Below are 12,165 nucleotides of genomic sequence, written 5' to 3'. Positions count from 1 at the left end.
ATGACAAGTGATCAAATACCTGTTTGTGGCAGTGCCAACAAACACGTGGATGTTTGGTGTCTTGCTCTCCTAGTATCTGAAGAGCACAAACTATCTTTCCAGTTATCTGGGGTTGATCATCTCTCTCAGATCCCTCAGAAATTTTCCACACGAAAACTTTTCCATCTAGACTAACACTGTTTTAAAGTAATAGAAAAGTAGTCGGTATGAAAGCAAATGTCAACCACAAAGTAGAAGAAGCTTATGTTCCAGAACATTACCTAGCCAAGAGATCAACATCTTCGGCAAAGAAAGCCATGTCCGTCACTCTCTGTACACAAAGACGTAGTTAGAATTGGTGGGAACAAAACAGTTCAATTAATTAAAAAAAAAATTTGCAGAATTGAAAAACAACCTGAGAATGGCCTCTGAACAAAGACCTCAAAGCACTATGTATATTAAGAACCCTAATGTTTCCTCCTTTCAATCCATAGCATATGTAGACCTTATTCACGGCGATTTGCCGACCCACTACAAGCTGAGGATCCGACCCGTATTTAGTAATCGGAGTCACCTCCAACTGCGGCTGAATCTCTCCCTGTAACCTCACGTCCACATCGTAGACAGCGTGTTCACCAACCAACCGTCTTCCCTTAGGCAGCTTACAGCTGGGAACACGGATAGGACCCGAACCGCCAGGAAAAGACCGAGCGATCTCGCTGTGAGTCACTACCGGAAGCTGATGCGGAGGCTCTTGGTTAGCCACGGCGCCTCCTTTGTTGTTATTAAGGAGAGCGAGGATGTGCGTTCCGGGATTGTGATTGACACGGGGAGATTGGGGATTGAGAGGTGGCGTGGGATAAGACAGCGTTCTCTGCGGAAGCAAGTTAGTCGCGGAGGAAGAGGAAGACACATCCTGTTGCGTCAGAGTCACCGGCGATGGTTGGGCTGAGGTACTCGGCGGCGCGTAGAGTTGCTGATTGTACTGGCTGTGAAGAAAAGGACCCGCCGGTGGAGGAAAAGATGACGGCGGCGCCGGATAAGGGTTCGATGAAGGTTTGAAGATAGTAATGAGATCGAACGGAGGAGGAGGAGGATTGTGAGGGTTAGTATTACCGGGTGAAGACGTCATTGATTCAAAGATCGTCGAATCTAGGGTTTGCGATATCGGTATTAAAACAGAGGGGGGTGTAACTGAATGTAGAAAAGAATCCACAAAAAAAAAATAGAAGATTCGGCGGATCTAAGGAAGAAATCGAGAGTCGCAAAGAGAGAGAGGGAAGCGCGAAAAGCAAGAAGAGAGAGACGAGAGAGACGATGATGACTTGAAAGTGAGAACAGCTAAAGAACTTTGGAGACTTGCTTTTATGATACTGGGGATGTAAATTCAATGACTAAAAGTTATGGGGTGATAATCGCACTTATTATACAATATGAGGGCGGTTCTGCATAAAATTCAGATCCTATTTAGTTTGGGCCTTGTATTCTATTTATGAAGCCCGATAACTTAAAAACAGTCCCTTCTGGTCTGATTCTCTTGTTACCATTTGTTGCAGTGATTGGTGGTGCATGCGCATACTTGTTTTGCGTCTTTGGGGTTTATCTTAGGGAGTTTGATCATTCAGAAATCAGAACAGAGAGAAACATATCTAAATTCTCTATACTTGTCACCATCGTTGTCTCCAACTTTGCTCTTATTCAGGAACCTGCAATTGCCAACAAAGAAGAAGAAAGAATGATTCATGGATATCTTCCAAGTATATCTAGAAATCACCATCAACGCACAGATAATCTAAGTTCTACCCTTTCCCTTTTATTAGCGTAGATGGACGTGGCACCTTTTGAAAAACAATGCAAACGGAACCACACTAGGTTCTTGAGGAACTAGACCAAACAATAAATATCAAGATTTTGCTCTGTAATTTCTCTGTTATAGTATCGTTTAGATTCAACTGATGTCTTCAAAATCACCTGTATAACGCAATGTCCTTTTACGATTCCATCAATTTTTTGAAAAAGACAAGAGCATAGATGAACATTCGATTGTTTTTAGTTTTGACTGCAATGAACCTTCTTGTTGTTGCTACAAGGTGAAAACATCATCAATACATAATCTGATTCTCTATAGCCGATTCAAAAGCTGTGTTTTTTGGTCCACTAAGATTCTCCATGGATATAATGAATCAATCAAGGAATTTGGGGAAGATCAGAAACTTCTGAGTCCTGACTATGCAGAAGGTGATGATACTTGCTCATGGATCCATCGGAGAGAGTCCTGCAGTGATAAAGTTAGCAGCACAATCATATAAACTTCATGTTATGGTGTAAGTTTATAAAAAAAACACACCAATTAGCTAATTCAATCATGATCAACCTTATCTGAATCACTTTTGAGGGATATATTTTTTTGTTATTCCTGTTGCTCCCAAGAACAAATCTCCTTAAGACCTGCAAAATATTTAAAAACCTTGTTTAGATTAATCTTCTTCTACAAAATATGAAAGTTGCGTGCAAATCTTTTATGGTTTTTGGAGATTAAGTTTAATATTGGATGATGGAAAGTCAATGTCACCTTCTTGACAACATCTAAATTTAAGACCATTTTGAAATTCTACCAAATGGATTGGTTGACCCCCTTTCCTCACTCATTGGTTTGTGTACTCAAGGGACATGATTCTCTATTTATATATTGTACCTCCTTTACACCCCTTCACTAGCCTCCAGTTACTTGTGACTTATGATGGATTATAAAACTATCCCTTTCTCCAGTAAGTAACTATGTTATGCAACACCTAGTCGCCATCAATGCTTTTCTCATTCTATAACTTCTCTTAAGCTTACTAGGGCACGAATTTTTCACTGAGTCGAGGCATTTGTATAAATGAACACGGGACATATTTCCAATAATGCACCACCATTTATTCAGTCAGAAGCTCCCATGAGTATTCGGACTTTTAGCCAAGTCAAGCCATTTGATAAATCAAGACAGACATATCCTAACCATGCATCGCCACTTATAGACCTCAAATGAGCATATGATAAGATTTTTAGTCGAGCCTGAGGCATATAGAAAAATTCGAGACCAAGTTTGTATCACCACCAACCATCCACCCTTTTTTCCATTAATAAGCGTGACAATATGGACTTTTAACTACAAAGAGGCATTTTTATTGACATTTGGAACAGAGTATCATGTTTCTTTTTTCCCGTTCACTAGCACCTTGATAGGCTGAGGCAATTGTATAAACTTTTCGGGACCAATTATCATGCATCACTGTGATTTCCCGTTCATAAGCTCTAGATAAACGTATGATGGGTTTTTAACCGAGTCGCCACCTTTGTATAGACAATTTGGGCCAAAATATCATGCAACATCATTAACCGATTGGCTTACAATGCGTTATTTTAACCGAGACACTCGAATTAGACAATTTGGAAGACCAGTTCCCGTTCATAAGTTTAATATGTTAAGCTTACAATGCTTTTTTCTAACCGATAACATTTGTATCATGAACCATACGCTTTTATAAACTTATTTTGGGCTAAATATCAAGCATCACCATCTACACTTTTCCATTCATAAGCTCTTGATGAACTTACATTGTCTGTTTTTAACTTAGTCGTGACAGTTGTATAGACAAAATATTATGCAACAACATCCACCGATTGGCTTACAATGCGTTGTTTTAACCAAGGCACATAGAATTGACAATTCAGAAGCAAGTAGCACTCACCACTCCAGTTCCTGTTCGTAAGTTAATTTTAGGATTAGCCTACAATGGGTTTTTAACAGAGGACATTTGTATAGACAATCCTGACATAGTATTATATATCATGGGGCTCTAAGAGGCATTTATACTATTGACAATCGGGGACCAGGTATATTATCATGCACAACACTCTCTTTTACATTCCCAAGTTTTTCAATGGTTTTTTTTTTACCTTTTTAACCAAGGCATTTGAATAGAGAATCTGAGACCTATAGCATCATGCACCATACTCTTTTTCCATTTATGAATGTATTTAAATTAGCTTGGAATGTGTTTTTTTAACCAAGCAATTGTTTGAACAATGAGGGACTAGCCCCACGCGTCATGCACCACACTCTGTCCGATCCCAATCATAAGCTTATTATGAATGTAACAACACGAGACCAAGTATCATGCACCACAATCTCTTTCCCATTACCAAATTTATTAAGATTAGCTTCTAATGGGTTTTCAAGTTTTCACCAAGGCATTTGAATAAGGAATCCATGACCTAGTATCATGCATAAAAGTTGTTGATGCGGGATTTAGCACACACAACATACCGACTTAAAACCAAAGGTAAACCGAGTAACTTTGTACATCAACTAAATCGGGGAACCCTTTTGGCCAGCTAAACGAGCCTATAAGCAGAAGCCCGACGAAGTCACTCGACCGACCTCCGAGACCGCCCCTAAGCCCGACCTGATCATGAGAAGAGAAAATTTACTTTATCTTCAATCAGAGATTTATGGAAAATAGACTTATCTTGTAATCAATGCATTCATATAAATAGAGGGGTACTCCTCTAATTGTAAATCATCCAGCAATTAATACAATAACCCTAATTCTTCATTTTTTTGAGCAAAATCCTAGCTTGTTTTCCAAAAAAATTCAATTCTTTTGTTTCTTAGCTTAGATCCGATTTTTTTAGAGAGACTTCTTCATTGAATTTGTTTTCCTTTTCAAACAAATTCATTGTGAAAAACTAGTTTCTACAATTGGTGCCGCCTGTGGGGACCCTTACACAAGAGTTCTACATTTTTTTTTCTATCTATTACTAAAACTAAGACAAACCAGAAGATCAAGTTTAACAATTCGAACCGCCTCCTTGCACGGCGAATTCCCGACAACTCCCCGAAAACTAGCTTTCCGTAGAACCCAATTTCGTTTCAATCCGAGCTCCTTTCTGAGAGATATCACAGTTTATTTGTAACATACTCTATCCTTCAAACACAGATCCGTCTGTTTTCGACTAACCCGCCTCGGGATCGATTTCCCGGCTGAGTTCAGCGCATAACCTATCTATAGAAAGCCCCAAGGATTTGTGTAGGTCTTTGATGAATGATAACAGTTCTCTACACACTATATAGAGAGAGAACTGGATCGATGACAACCACCGCCTAGGTTAATTAAGGAATGAACCAATCAAGAGATTAAAAAAAACCTAAACAGAGGAGGAAAAGGAAATAAAAAAAAGAGACCGTTGTTGTTGTTGTTATTGCCTTATTGGGTTGGGAATTTTATTTTGATTGAGCTTTTAAAAGCAAGAAATAGGCGTAACGTCCACACAGCACAATTCCAATTCTCTTCTTCTTCTTCTTTATATCATCTCTATCTCTTTCTTTGCTTTCTCTCTAACCCACTAAATTTATCATCTCTCTCTCTCTCTCCACAATTCTCGCCAACAAAACCAACAAACAAAACTCCATCTCTATCTCTCTTTATATAGGAAGAGAGAGAGAGAGAGAGAGTTGTTCAAACCTAAATCAAAGACGAATCTCGGAATCTCCGGAGAAAAGCTTTTATTAAAAAAAAGAAAAAAAAACAGAGACGAAACGGAGGAGGATCGAAGATGTGTTGCGGAAGGATATGCATGATGTGCACGTGTTTGGTATTGGTGGTGATCGCGATTGGGTTTGTATTTGGGTTCGGCGTTTTCAAGGATGGATTTCACAAGATCCAAAACTCTGTTCATCTCCAATGCGATCCCAGATTTGGTTGCGGCGCTCCTCTTGGACGTCGCGGTTACGGTTTCCCAGCTCCGCCTGGTATTAACTAGCTAGCTATAGCCTATAGCTGTGTCTGTCTGTGTGATCTCATTGATTTTGGTTTTTTTGTCGTCTTTGAATTCCAAATCTTGGGGGTATAATAGCGATTCTTTAGGTTTTTTTTATTAACAACCATTGTTTTGCTTTTTATCGTCTTCTTTATTAACTTTCCCAAGTTTCTCTTCTCACATGGACTACTTGTGCATTCTTGGAATGTTTCATTAAATTAGATTCTAGTTTCTTGACCTTTTTATTAAAACTTACGATTCAATATTTTTGTCTTTGTTTCGATTCAATTCCACCCAAAAAACAAAAAAAAAAAACGTAACGTATGTGATACGTATTCATCATATATTAAAAGCTTCCGCAGCTTTTAAGCAATTTCAGATAATGACCACATTTAAAAAGATGCCTAATTAGCCTATAGCATAATTCTATCAGAAATAATACACAAGAGAGAATAAAAAGGAATTTTTTTTTTTTTATTACTCTTATCTATAAGGAACAGTAAGATTCTCCATGACCAGAAAAGTAAATATTCTCGCTCGGTACGGCTAAACCTCTTCCTAATTACATATTTACCAATTGTATTATATAAAAAATGTAAAGTTAATTTATGTCATTATAAAACGGTCGGGCTACCAGGGGTAGTTCCGGGACTTATTAGAACACTCTGGGTCAAGTAGCGGGTTCAGGGTAAATTTGGCTTCTCTCATAAGACAAGAGTAAAGCCATAAGTAAAGCAATCTCTCACAGGGGGAGTCACAGAGTCTCTGGATTTTATATAAACACAATTGACCAAAACAAGTAAAAAAAAAGAGGAGACCGAGAAAACCCAAAAAAAAAAACAGACGACGATTACAAAGATGAGGATCACTGTTATGACCGCCGGTGAACAAATCATCTCTCTTGATGTCGATTCTAATGAAACCGTAAGTCTTTTTCTCTTCTGAACAAAAAACCCTAAACTTACCTGATTCCTCGGGTTTTTTAGTTAATCACAATGTACTTGTCAAAATTTGGTCGATGGTGGTTCTTGGGTTTCACTGATTTAGTCGACGTTTCCGGAAGTTTTTTTTTTTTTTTTTTTTTATGCTGATCCTTCAAGTTTATTTGTTCTGGTAGGTTGAGAATGTTAAAGCCTTGCTCGAAGTTGAGGTAAAGGTTTCTTCTTCTCAGATCTCTTTTGTCGATTTATGTTTTGTGGAATTGTGTTTTGCTCTTGCTACTGAGCAAAAAAAAACTCAAAGATCGAAGCTTGAAATCTGCTGGGGTTTATGGGTTTTTTTTTAGAACTTAAAGCTAATTTTCTTATTTTGCTTGTATCAATGAGCAGTCCAATGTTCCGATTCAGCAGCAGCAGCTGTTGTATAATGGAAACGAGATGGGGAATTCCGATAAATTGAGTGCCTTGGGTGTTAAGGATGATGATTTATTGATGATGATGGTTTCCACCAATTCCTCTTCTGGGTACGCTGGGTTTTACTACTACCTCTTTTGCTTCTCTGTTTTGAAATGTTGGGATTTGATGTTTGTGGTATATGATCCTTTGTTTTTTTTTTGTCTCATTTGTTTGCTTTCTTTCTCAGTGGTGCCGCACCAGCAGCAGGGAGTGATTTGGGCATGAATCCTGATGGGTCAGCTCTGAACCCTGCAGCCTTTCAACAACACGTTCGGGGTGATTCTAATCTTATGGGACAGCTATTTCAGGTATGTATTGATTGTAACTATGATATTCTTCTTTGGCCTTCGTTTTATGACGGCTTTGAATATTGTGAATTGCAGACAGATCCCGAGCTTGCACAAGTGATTTCTGGAAGTGATTTAAATAAGTTACAAGATCTTTTACGTGCACGGCATCGTCAGCGATCTGTTTTACAGCGTCAAAAGGAAGAGGAACTCGTAAGCCTTTTTTTCCGAAATAAATGAGTTTTAGTAATCAGGATAACTAGTTCCGAAAGAGTTGATGATAGCTTCTTAGTTTTTCCACACATTAAGTTACATCTACCACTATCAAAGAATTCTGCTTATGTATTCCCCCTTTGCAGGCCCTTCTCTATGCTGATCCTTTTGATGTTGAAGCACAGAAGAAAATCGAAGCTGCAATTCGACAGGTTAATGGTTCTTACATAAGTTACATGTACCGGACTCTTGTATTAATTTAGTTGCAAATAACTCTTGTGATTTACTGGATGCAATGCTTCAGTTTGGTTAGGTTCTTGTGTTCTCCTAATTTGTTTGTTACCTATCAAGTCATTTCTGACTTTTGGTGCTGTCTTGATACATTTGATCAGAAAGGAATTGATGAGAACTGGGAAGCTGCCCTTGAACATAATCCTGAAGGTTTTGCTCGGGTGGTATGTATGCTCTTGTTTTAGTTTATGTTCTGAAACTACTTAACCTCTATGTACACAGACATGATTTCTTATGTTTTTTGTTTCCATCATTTCCTTAGATAATGCTTTATGTGGATATGGAGGTCAATGGCGTACCTTTGAAGGTAGAATTTGGCAATCAGATCTTTTTACCTTGCTTTCTAATTTAAAATTTTCTCGGTATCTCAGTGCGCTTAAAGCACTCCTTAGATCATCTTGTTGTTCTGAACTTATACTTTACACCATCTCCAGGCATTTGTTGATAGTGGTGCACAGTCGACAATTATATCCAAGAGTTGTGCTGAGAGATGCGGGTAACTTGCATTATTTATTTCTTCTGGTACTTTTTTAAATATAAAATGATGGAATAACTCACGAGTCTTGTTAAATATGCACTTTCAGATTGCTGAGACTCATGGATCAGCGCTATAAAGGTATTGCTCATGGTGTTGGCCAGTCAGAGATATTAGGCCGCATTCATGTTGCTCCAATAAAGGCAAGTACCTCCAATCTTTTTTCTTATAATCGTTTATCTGGTTTATTATTCTCTGCAAAAGAAGTGAAAGTTTCATAACTTGCAGATTGGGAATAACTTTTACCCATGTTCATTCGTGGTGCTGGACTCACCTAACATGGAATTCCTATTTGGCCTGGATATGCTGCGTAAGCATCAGGTACAGTCTCCATCTTTTGACTTTGGATATTTTGGATCCTGTTTCAACCAAATGCAGAGCTGTTACTCTCTTCTTCTCTGTGTAGTGCACTATAGATTTGAAGGAAAACGTCATGACTGTTGGAGGAGGAGAGGTCTCTGTTCCCTTTTTGCAAGGCTAGTTCTCTATTACCATCTCATTCTTGAAAATTTTGAGCCTTTTTATGTTCGTTATCTTTGTTTTCAATTAACCTGAAAAAAAAAACTGTACTTACTTCAGAGAAAGACATCCCTTCCCGATTTCTTGATGAAGAACGTGTTCTTAACGAAGCATCTGGCTCTGGAGCAACGGTAAGAACTTTTACATACTGTCTTTCTTTATAATTGGTTTTGATGAAGGACTATATTTCAAAATAATTTTTTGTATCAAAAACTTTTGGTCCCATAGGTTCCCTCTGGGTTTACAGAGAAGAAGAATAACACGGTTGCAAACTCAACGAGTCAACAACCTAAAAGGCAGAACACATCAGAGGTAAAAATCTGTGTTTAAAGTTTTAGTCTCACTTCTTTTGATTCCTCTTTGTCTCCATTAATCATTTCATCATGTAATCCATAGGGACCTGAATTTGAAGCAAAGATTGCAAAGCTTGTGGAGTTAGGGTTCTCCCGCGAAGCAGTGGTTCAAGCTCTCAGATTGTTTGAAGGAAACGAAGAACAAGCCGCTGGCTTTCTCTTTGGAGGCTGAGGGTTAAATTAAACTGGTTCCAATATACCAATGGCCAACAAATTGTGATTTGAAGAGACTCTTCACATTCTGCTTCTTTTTCTCATTTTCTTTTTTGTATTTTATAGAACAAAACATAGGAAATGCAAAGACCATGTCATAAGTTATCTCTCCATTGTATGCTGTCGAATAATCAGACTTTAGGGTCTACGAAAAAGCAATCCAAGTGTTCTTGTTTCTTTTAATTCAAGTGTTTGATTTGATTTGGTTCCTCTTAGAAATTGATGCAACCTTCAAAAGAGTTCAATAGCAACAACAGAAATCAAAGAACTTTCATTTAAAGAACACCATAACAATTTGTTTCTGCAAAATTTCATTACAAAGATCACTCGGACGATACCAAATTAATGTTCCAAAATTTCGCCATTAAAAATATCTATTCGTTTAATCTAGCAGAGACAGATCTGAGCTTCGAGTAAACTTTCCCAGCTGGAGATCCCATAATAAGACTGCAAAGCGAACTCCTTGCGACTTTAATATTAGTGAAAGCTCCCAAGATATGAATCCTAGTGTCAGCAATCACAATCCTAGTCTTGGTCGAGTTCTCAATAGCAAACTTTGTCTTCCCTCCTTTACCAGACAATCTACCAATGGCCCGAGACAAATGCTCACCTTTCAAAGTCTTGACATCTTTGATCTCAAAAGACTCAACATACAGCTCATCCATCCTCAGAAGAGAGATAGCATCAGGGATATCAAAACCAAGCATAAAAGCGTGTACAAAATCAGCAGACTTCTGGAGATTACTGATGTCAGGAGTGTCAGCTCGGGTTTTAAGCTCGACTTTGCGGGCTTTGAGATTCATCCTAATGTCAACCTTCATCTGATCGTAAATGGGTGTGTAGATATCTAACCATGCTTTCTTGAGAGGCGAGTATCTGTTTGGTGGTACTGATATTTTCCTGAATTGGACTTTACCATCAGACATTTCATGAGCTTTCAAAGGCTTGAAGGTTGGTTTAGCCGGTAACGGCGCCGTTTGTGTTGCTGTCTCAACTTCCATCTGAGTAGACTCTGCCATTTCTTCAATTGTTAACTGTTTACCTACAAGCTATGAATAAAAAAACACATCCATAAGCAACCAACACACGCTATCAAAACTTAAAATCATGTTTTTCCTAATCGTTATTAGTTACTTAAGCAGATCTCATAACTCAACCTACACCATATTGGTTACCCCAAAAAAAAAAAGTAAACTGAACACAACCCATATTAGATACAACTCGAATCGTTACACTAATATCTGAAATTATAATCAATTGAGCACCTAAGGAGCTTTCAGTAGATATATATATATATATATTGATCGAAAACTACGAAGAGAATGAAATTGAAGAGTACCCGAAACTTTGATCGGGATCTGATGGCGGGACGACGGAACAACTGAGAGGGAGAGCTGCTGCGACGGATACAGAGGAAGTTTTCTGTTTTATGATACGAAGGGTTTTTAAAGCTTAGGGTTTTATTATTGTCGCCGGATTTAAACGGCACCGTGTTAGTAAATTCCATTTAAATCTACCGATTGGGTTTGTGAAGCCCATAATAGCTTTCTTTAACTTTGGCCCTTATATAGCCCAGTTAAATTAATTTAGGAATGAGTGATCTAAAGAATATTGGGACCCAAGAATATTCTCTAAACTAGTTCTATATATATGTTACTAAAGATAGGTAATTAGAAGATCCAAACTTAGAAGTAATCTATTCTTAGTAAACTTCAATCAAACAAAAAACCTTCGGTTTACTTTAGTTCGTTTCACCAAACAAATTCAGGTCAGCAAAAATTTCTAAATTCTATAGAGCACAATTCCAATTTCTTAAATCTCTTCAATCAAACAATATTCAATAATGAGAATTGTAAACCTGAGGCGGCTAAGCCTGTGGGTTTTATTCAGGTCTCATTTATACCGATAAAAGATTTCAAGAAACAACAACATACTTACATACGAGAAATGTTTAATCAATCCAGCTCTGTCTCGTTAATCTACGTAGTTGAAATCGCCAATACAACGCAAAACGTAGACGTCACTTGGTCTAAAACCATCTCCTCGCATTCATTAACCATCAAAACCGGTAATCTCAAGGACGAACAACAGAATCATCATCAACAACAGCAGGTGAAGATAGATCTTTCAGGTTCTTCGTTTTGGGCCAAAAAGGGTCTCAAGAGCCTAGAAGCTAACGGGACAAGGGTTGACGTATACTGGGATTTTCGTCAAGCCAAATTCTCCAACTTCCCTGAACCTTCATCTGGCTTCTACGTCTCCCTCGTATCCCAAAACGCCGTGGTTTTAACGATCGGGGATCTAAAGAAGGAAGCTTTGAATAGGACGAAGAAGAAGCCTTCAGCCACAGAAGCTGCCTTGGTCTCTAAGCTAGAACACGTCCACGGGAAACGTGTTTTCTACACGCGCACGGCGTTTGGAGGTGGGGAGTCGCGGCGGGAGAATGAGGTGGTGATCGAGACATCTCTCTCGGGTCCTAATGATCCAGAGATGTGGATCACGGTTGACGGTGTGTCGGCGATTAGGATCATGAATTTGAATTGGAGATTTAGAGGAAACGAGGTTGTGACCGTGAG

At 38.4% G+C, this 12,165-nt stretch overlaps 4 protein-coding genes across 4 annotated transcripts in view; 2 read left to right on the top strand and 2 right to left on the bottom strand.

Annotated features, from left to right (window-relative positions):
• Window positions 1-1,351, bottom strand: part of LOC104765106 (enhancer of mRNA-decapping protein 4-like) — a 6,791-nt gene extending 5,440 nt beyond the window's left edge. Inside the window, exons 1-3 of the mRNA XM_019240822.1 lie at window positions 395-1,351; window positions 261-310; window positions 6-176 (exon numbers count right to left, since the gene is read on the bottom strand). Coding sequence (XP_019096367.1) covers window positions 6-176; window positions 261-310; window positions 395-1,111 — 938 coding nt within the window. The 5' untranslated portion in view covers window positions 1,112-1,351. The remainder of the gene's footprint in view (window positions 1-5; window positions 177-260; window positions 311-394) is intronic.
• LOC109124782 (DNA damage-inducible protein 1-like) lies at window positions 6,615-9,772 on the top strand (the record flags this gene model as incomplete). Its single annotated transcript, XM_010488776.2, is given in 15 exon segments — window positions 6,615-6,708; window positions 6,902-6,934; window positions 7,113-7,246; window positions 7,366-7,486; window positions 7,562-7,678; window positions 7,825-7,890; window positions 8,071-8,133; window positions 8,232-8,276; window positions 8,404-8,465; window positions 8,554-8,647; window positions 8,733-8,825; window positions 8,911-8,980; window positions 9,084-9,154; window positions 9,252-9,335; window positions 9,420-9,772. Coding segments are annotated over 15 exon segments (1,248 nt in total). The 3' UTR covers window positions 9,549-9,772.
• LOC104765104 (RNA-binding protein pno1-like) lies at window positions 9,846-11,042 on the bottom strand. The gene is made up of 2 exons (XM_010488775.2): window positions 10,929-11,042; window positions 9,846-10,638 (listed from the first exon to the last, which is right to left on the bottom strand). The coding sequence occupies exon 2, from the start codon at window positions 10,606-10,608 to the stop codon at window positions 9,964-9,966; it is 645 nt and encodes a 214-aa protein (XP_010487077.1). The 5' UTR covers window positions 10,609-10,638; window positions 10,929-11,042; the 3' UTR covers window positions 9,846-9,963.
• The window catches only part of LOC104765102, a 1,634-nt gene continuing 831 nt past the window's right edge, over window positions 11,363-12,165 (top strand). Inside the window, exon 1 of the mRNA XM_010488774.1 lies at window positions 11,363-12,011. Within this exon, the coding sequence (XP_010487076.1) occupies window positions 11,537-12,011 (475 nt within the window). The 5' untranslated portion in view covers window positions 11,363-11,536. The remainder of the gene's footprint in view (window positions 12,012-12,165) is intronic.

The sequence above is a fragment of the Camelina sativa genome, chromosome 19 (genome assembly GCF_000633955.1).
Source record: "Camelina sativa cultivar DH55 chromosome 19, Cs, whole genome shotgun sequence".
In the NCBI taxonomy this organism is placed as follows: domain Eukaryota; kingdom Viridiplantae; phylum Streptophyta; class Magnoliopsida; order Brassicales; family Brassicaceae; genus Camelina; species Camelina sativa.
The sequence above is the reverse complement of the archived record's forward strand: the minus strand, read 5'-3'. Positions and strand labels throughout refer to the sequence as shown.

Excerpts from the sequence above, each read along its gene's own strand:
- LOC104765104 (XM_010488775.2), bottom strand. The coding sequence starts at position 10,608 with ATGGCAGAGTCTACTCAGATGGAAGTTGAGACAGCAACACAAACGGCG.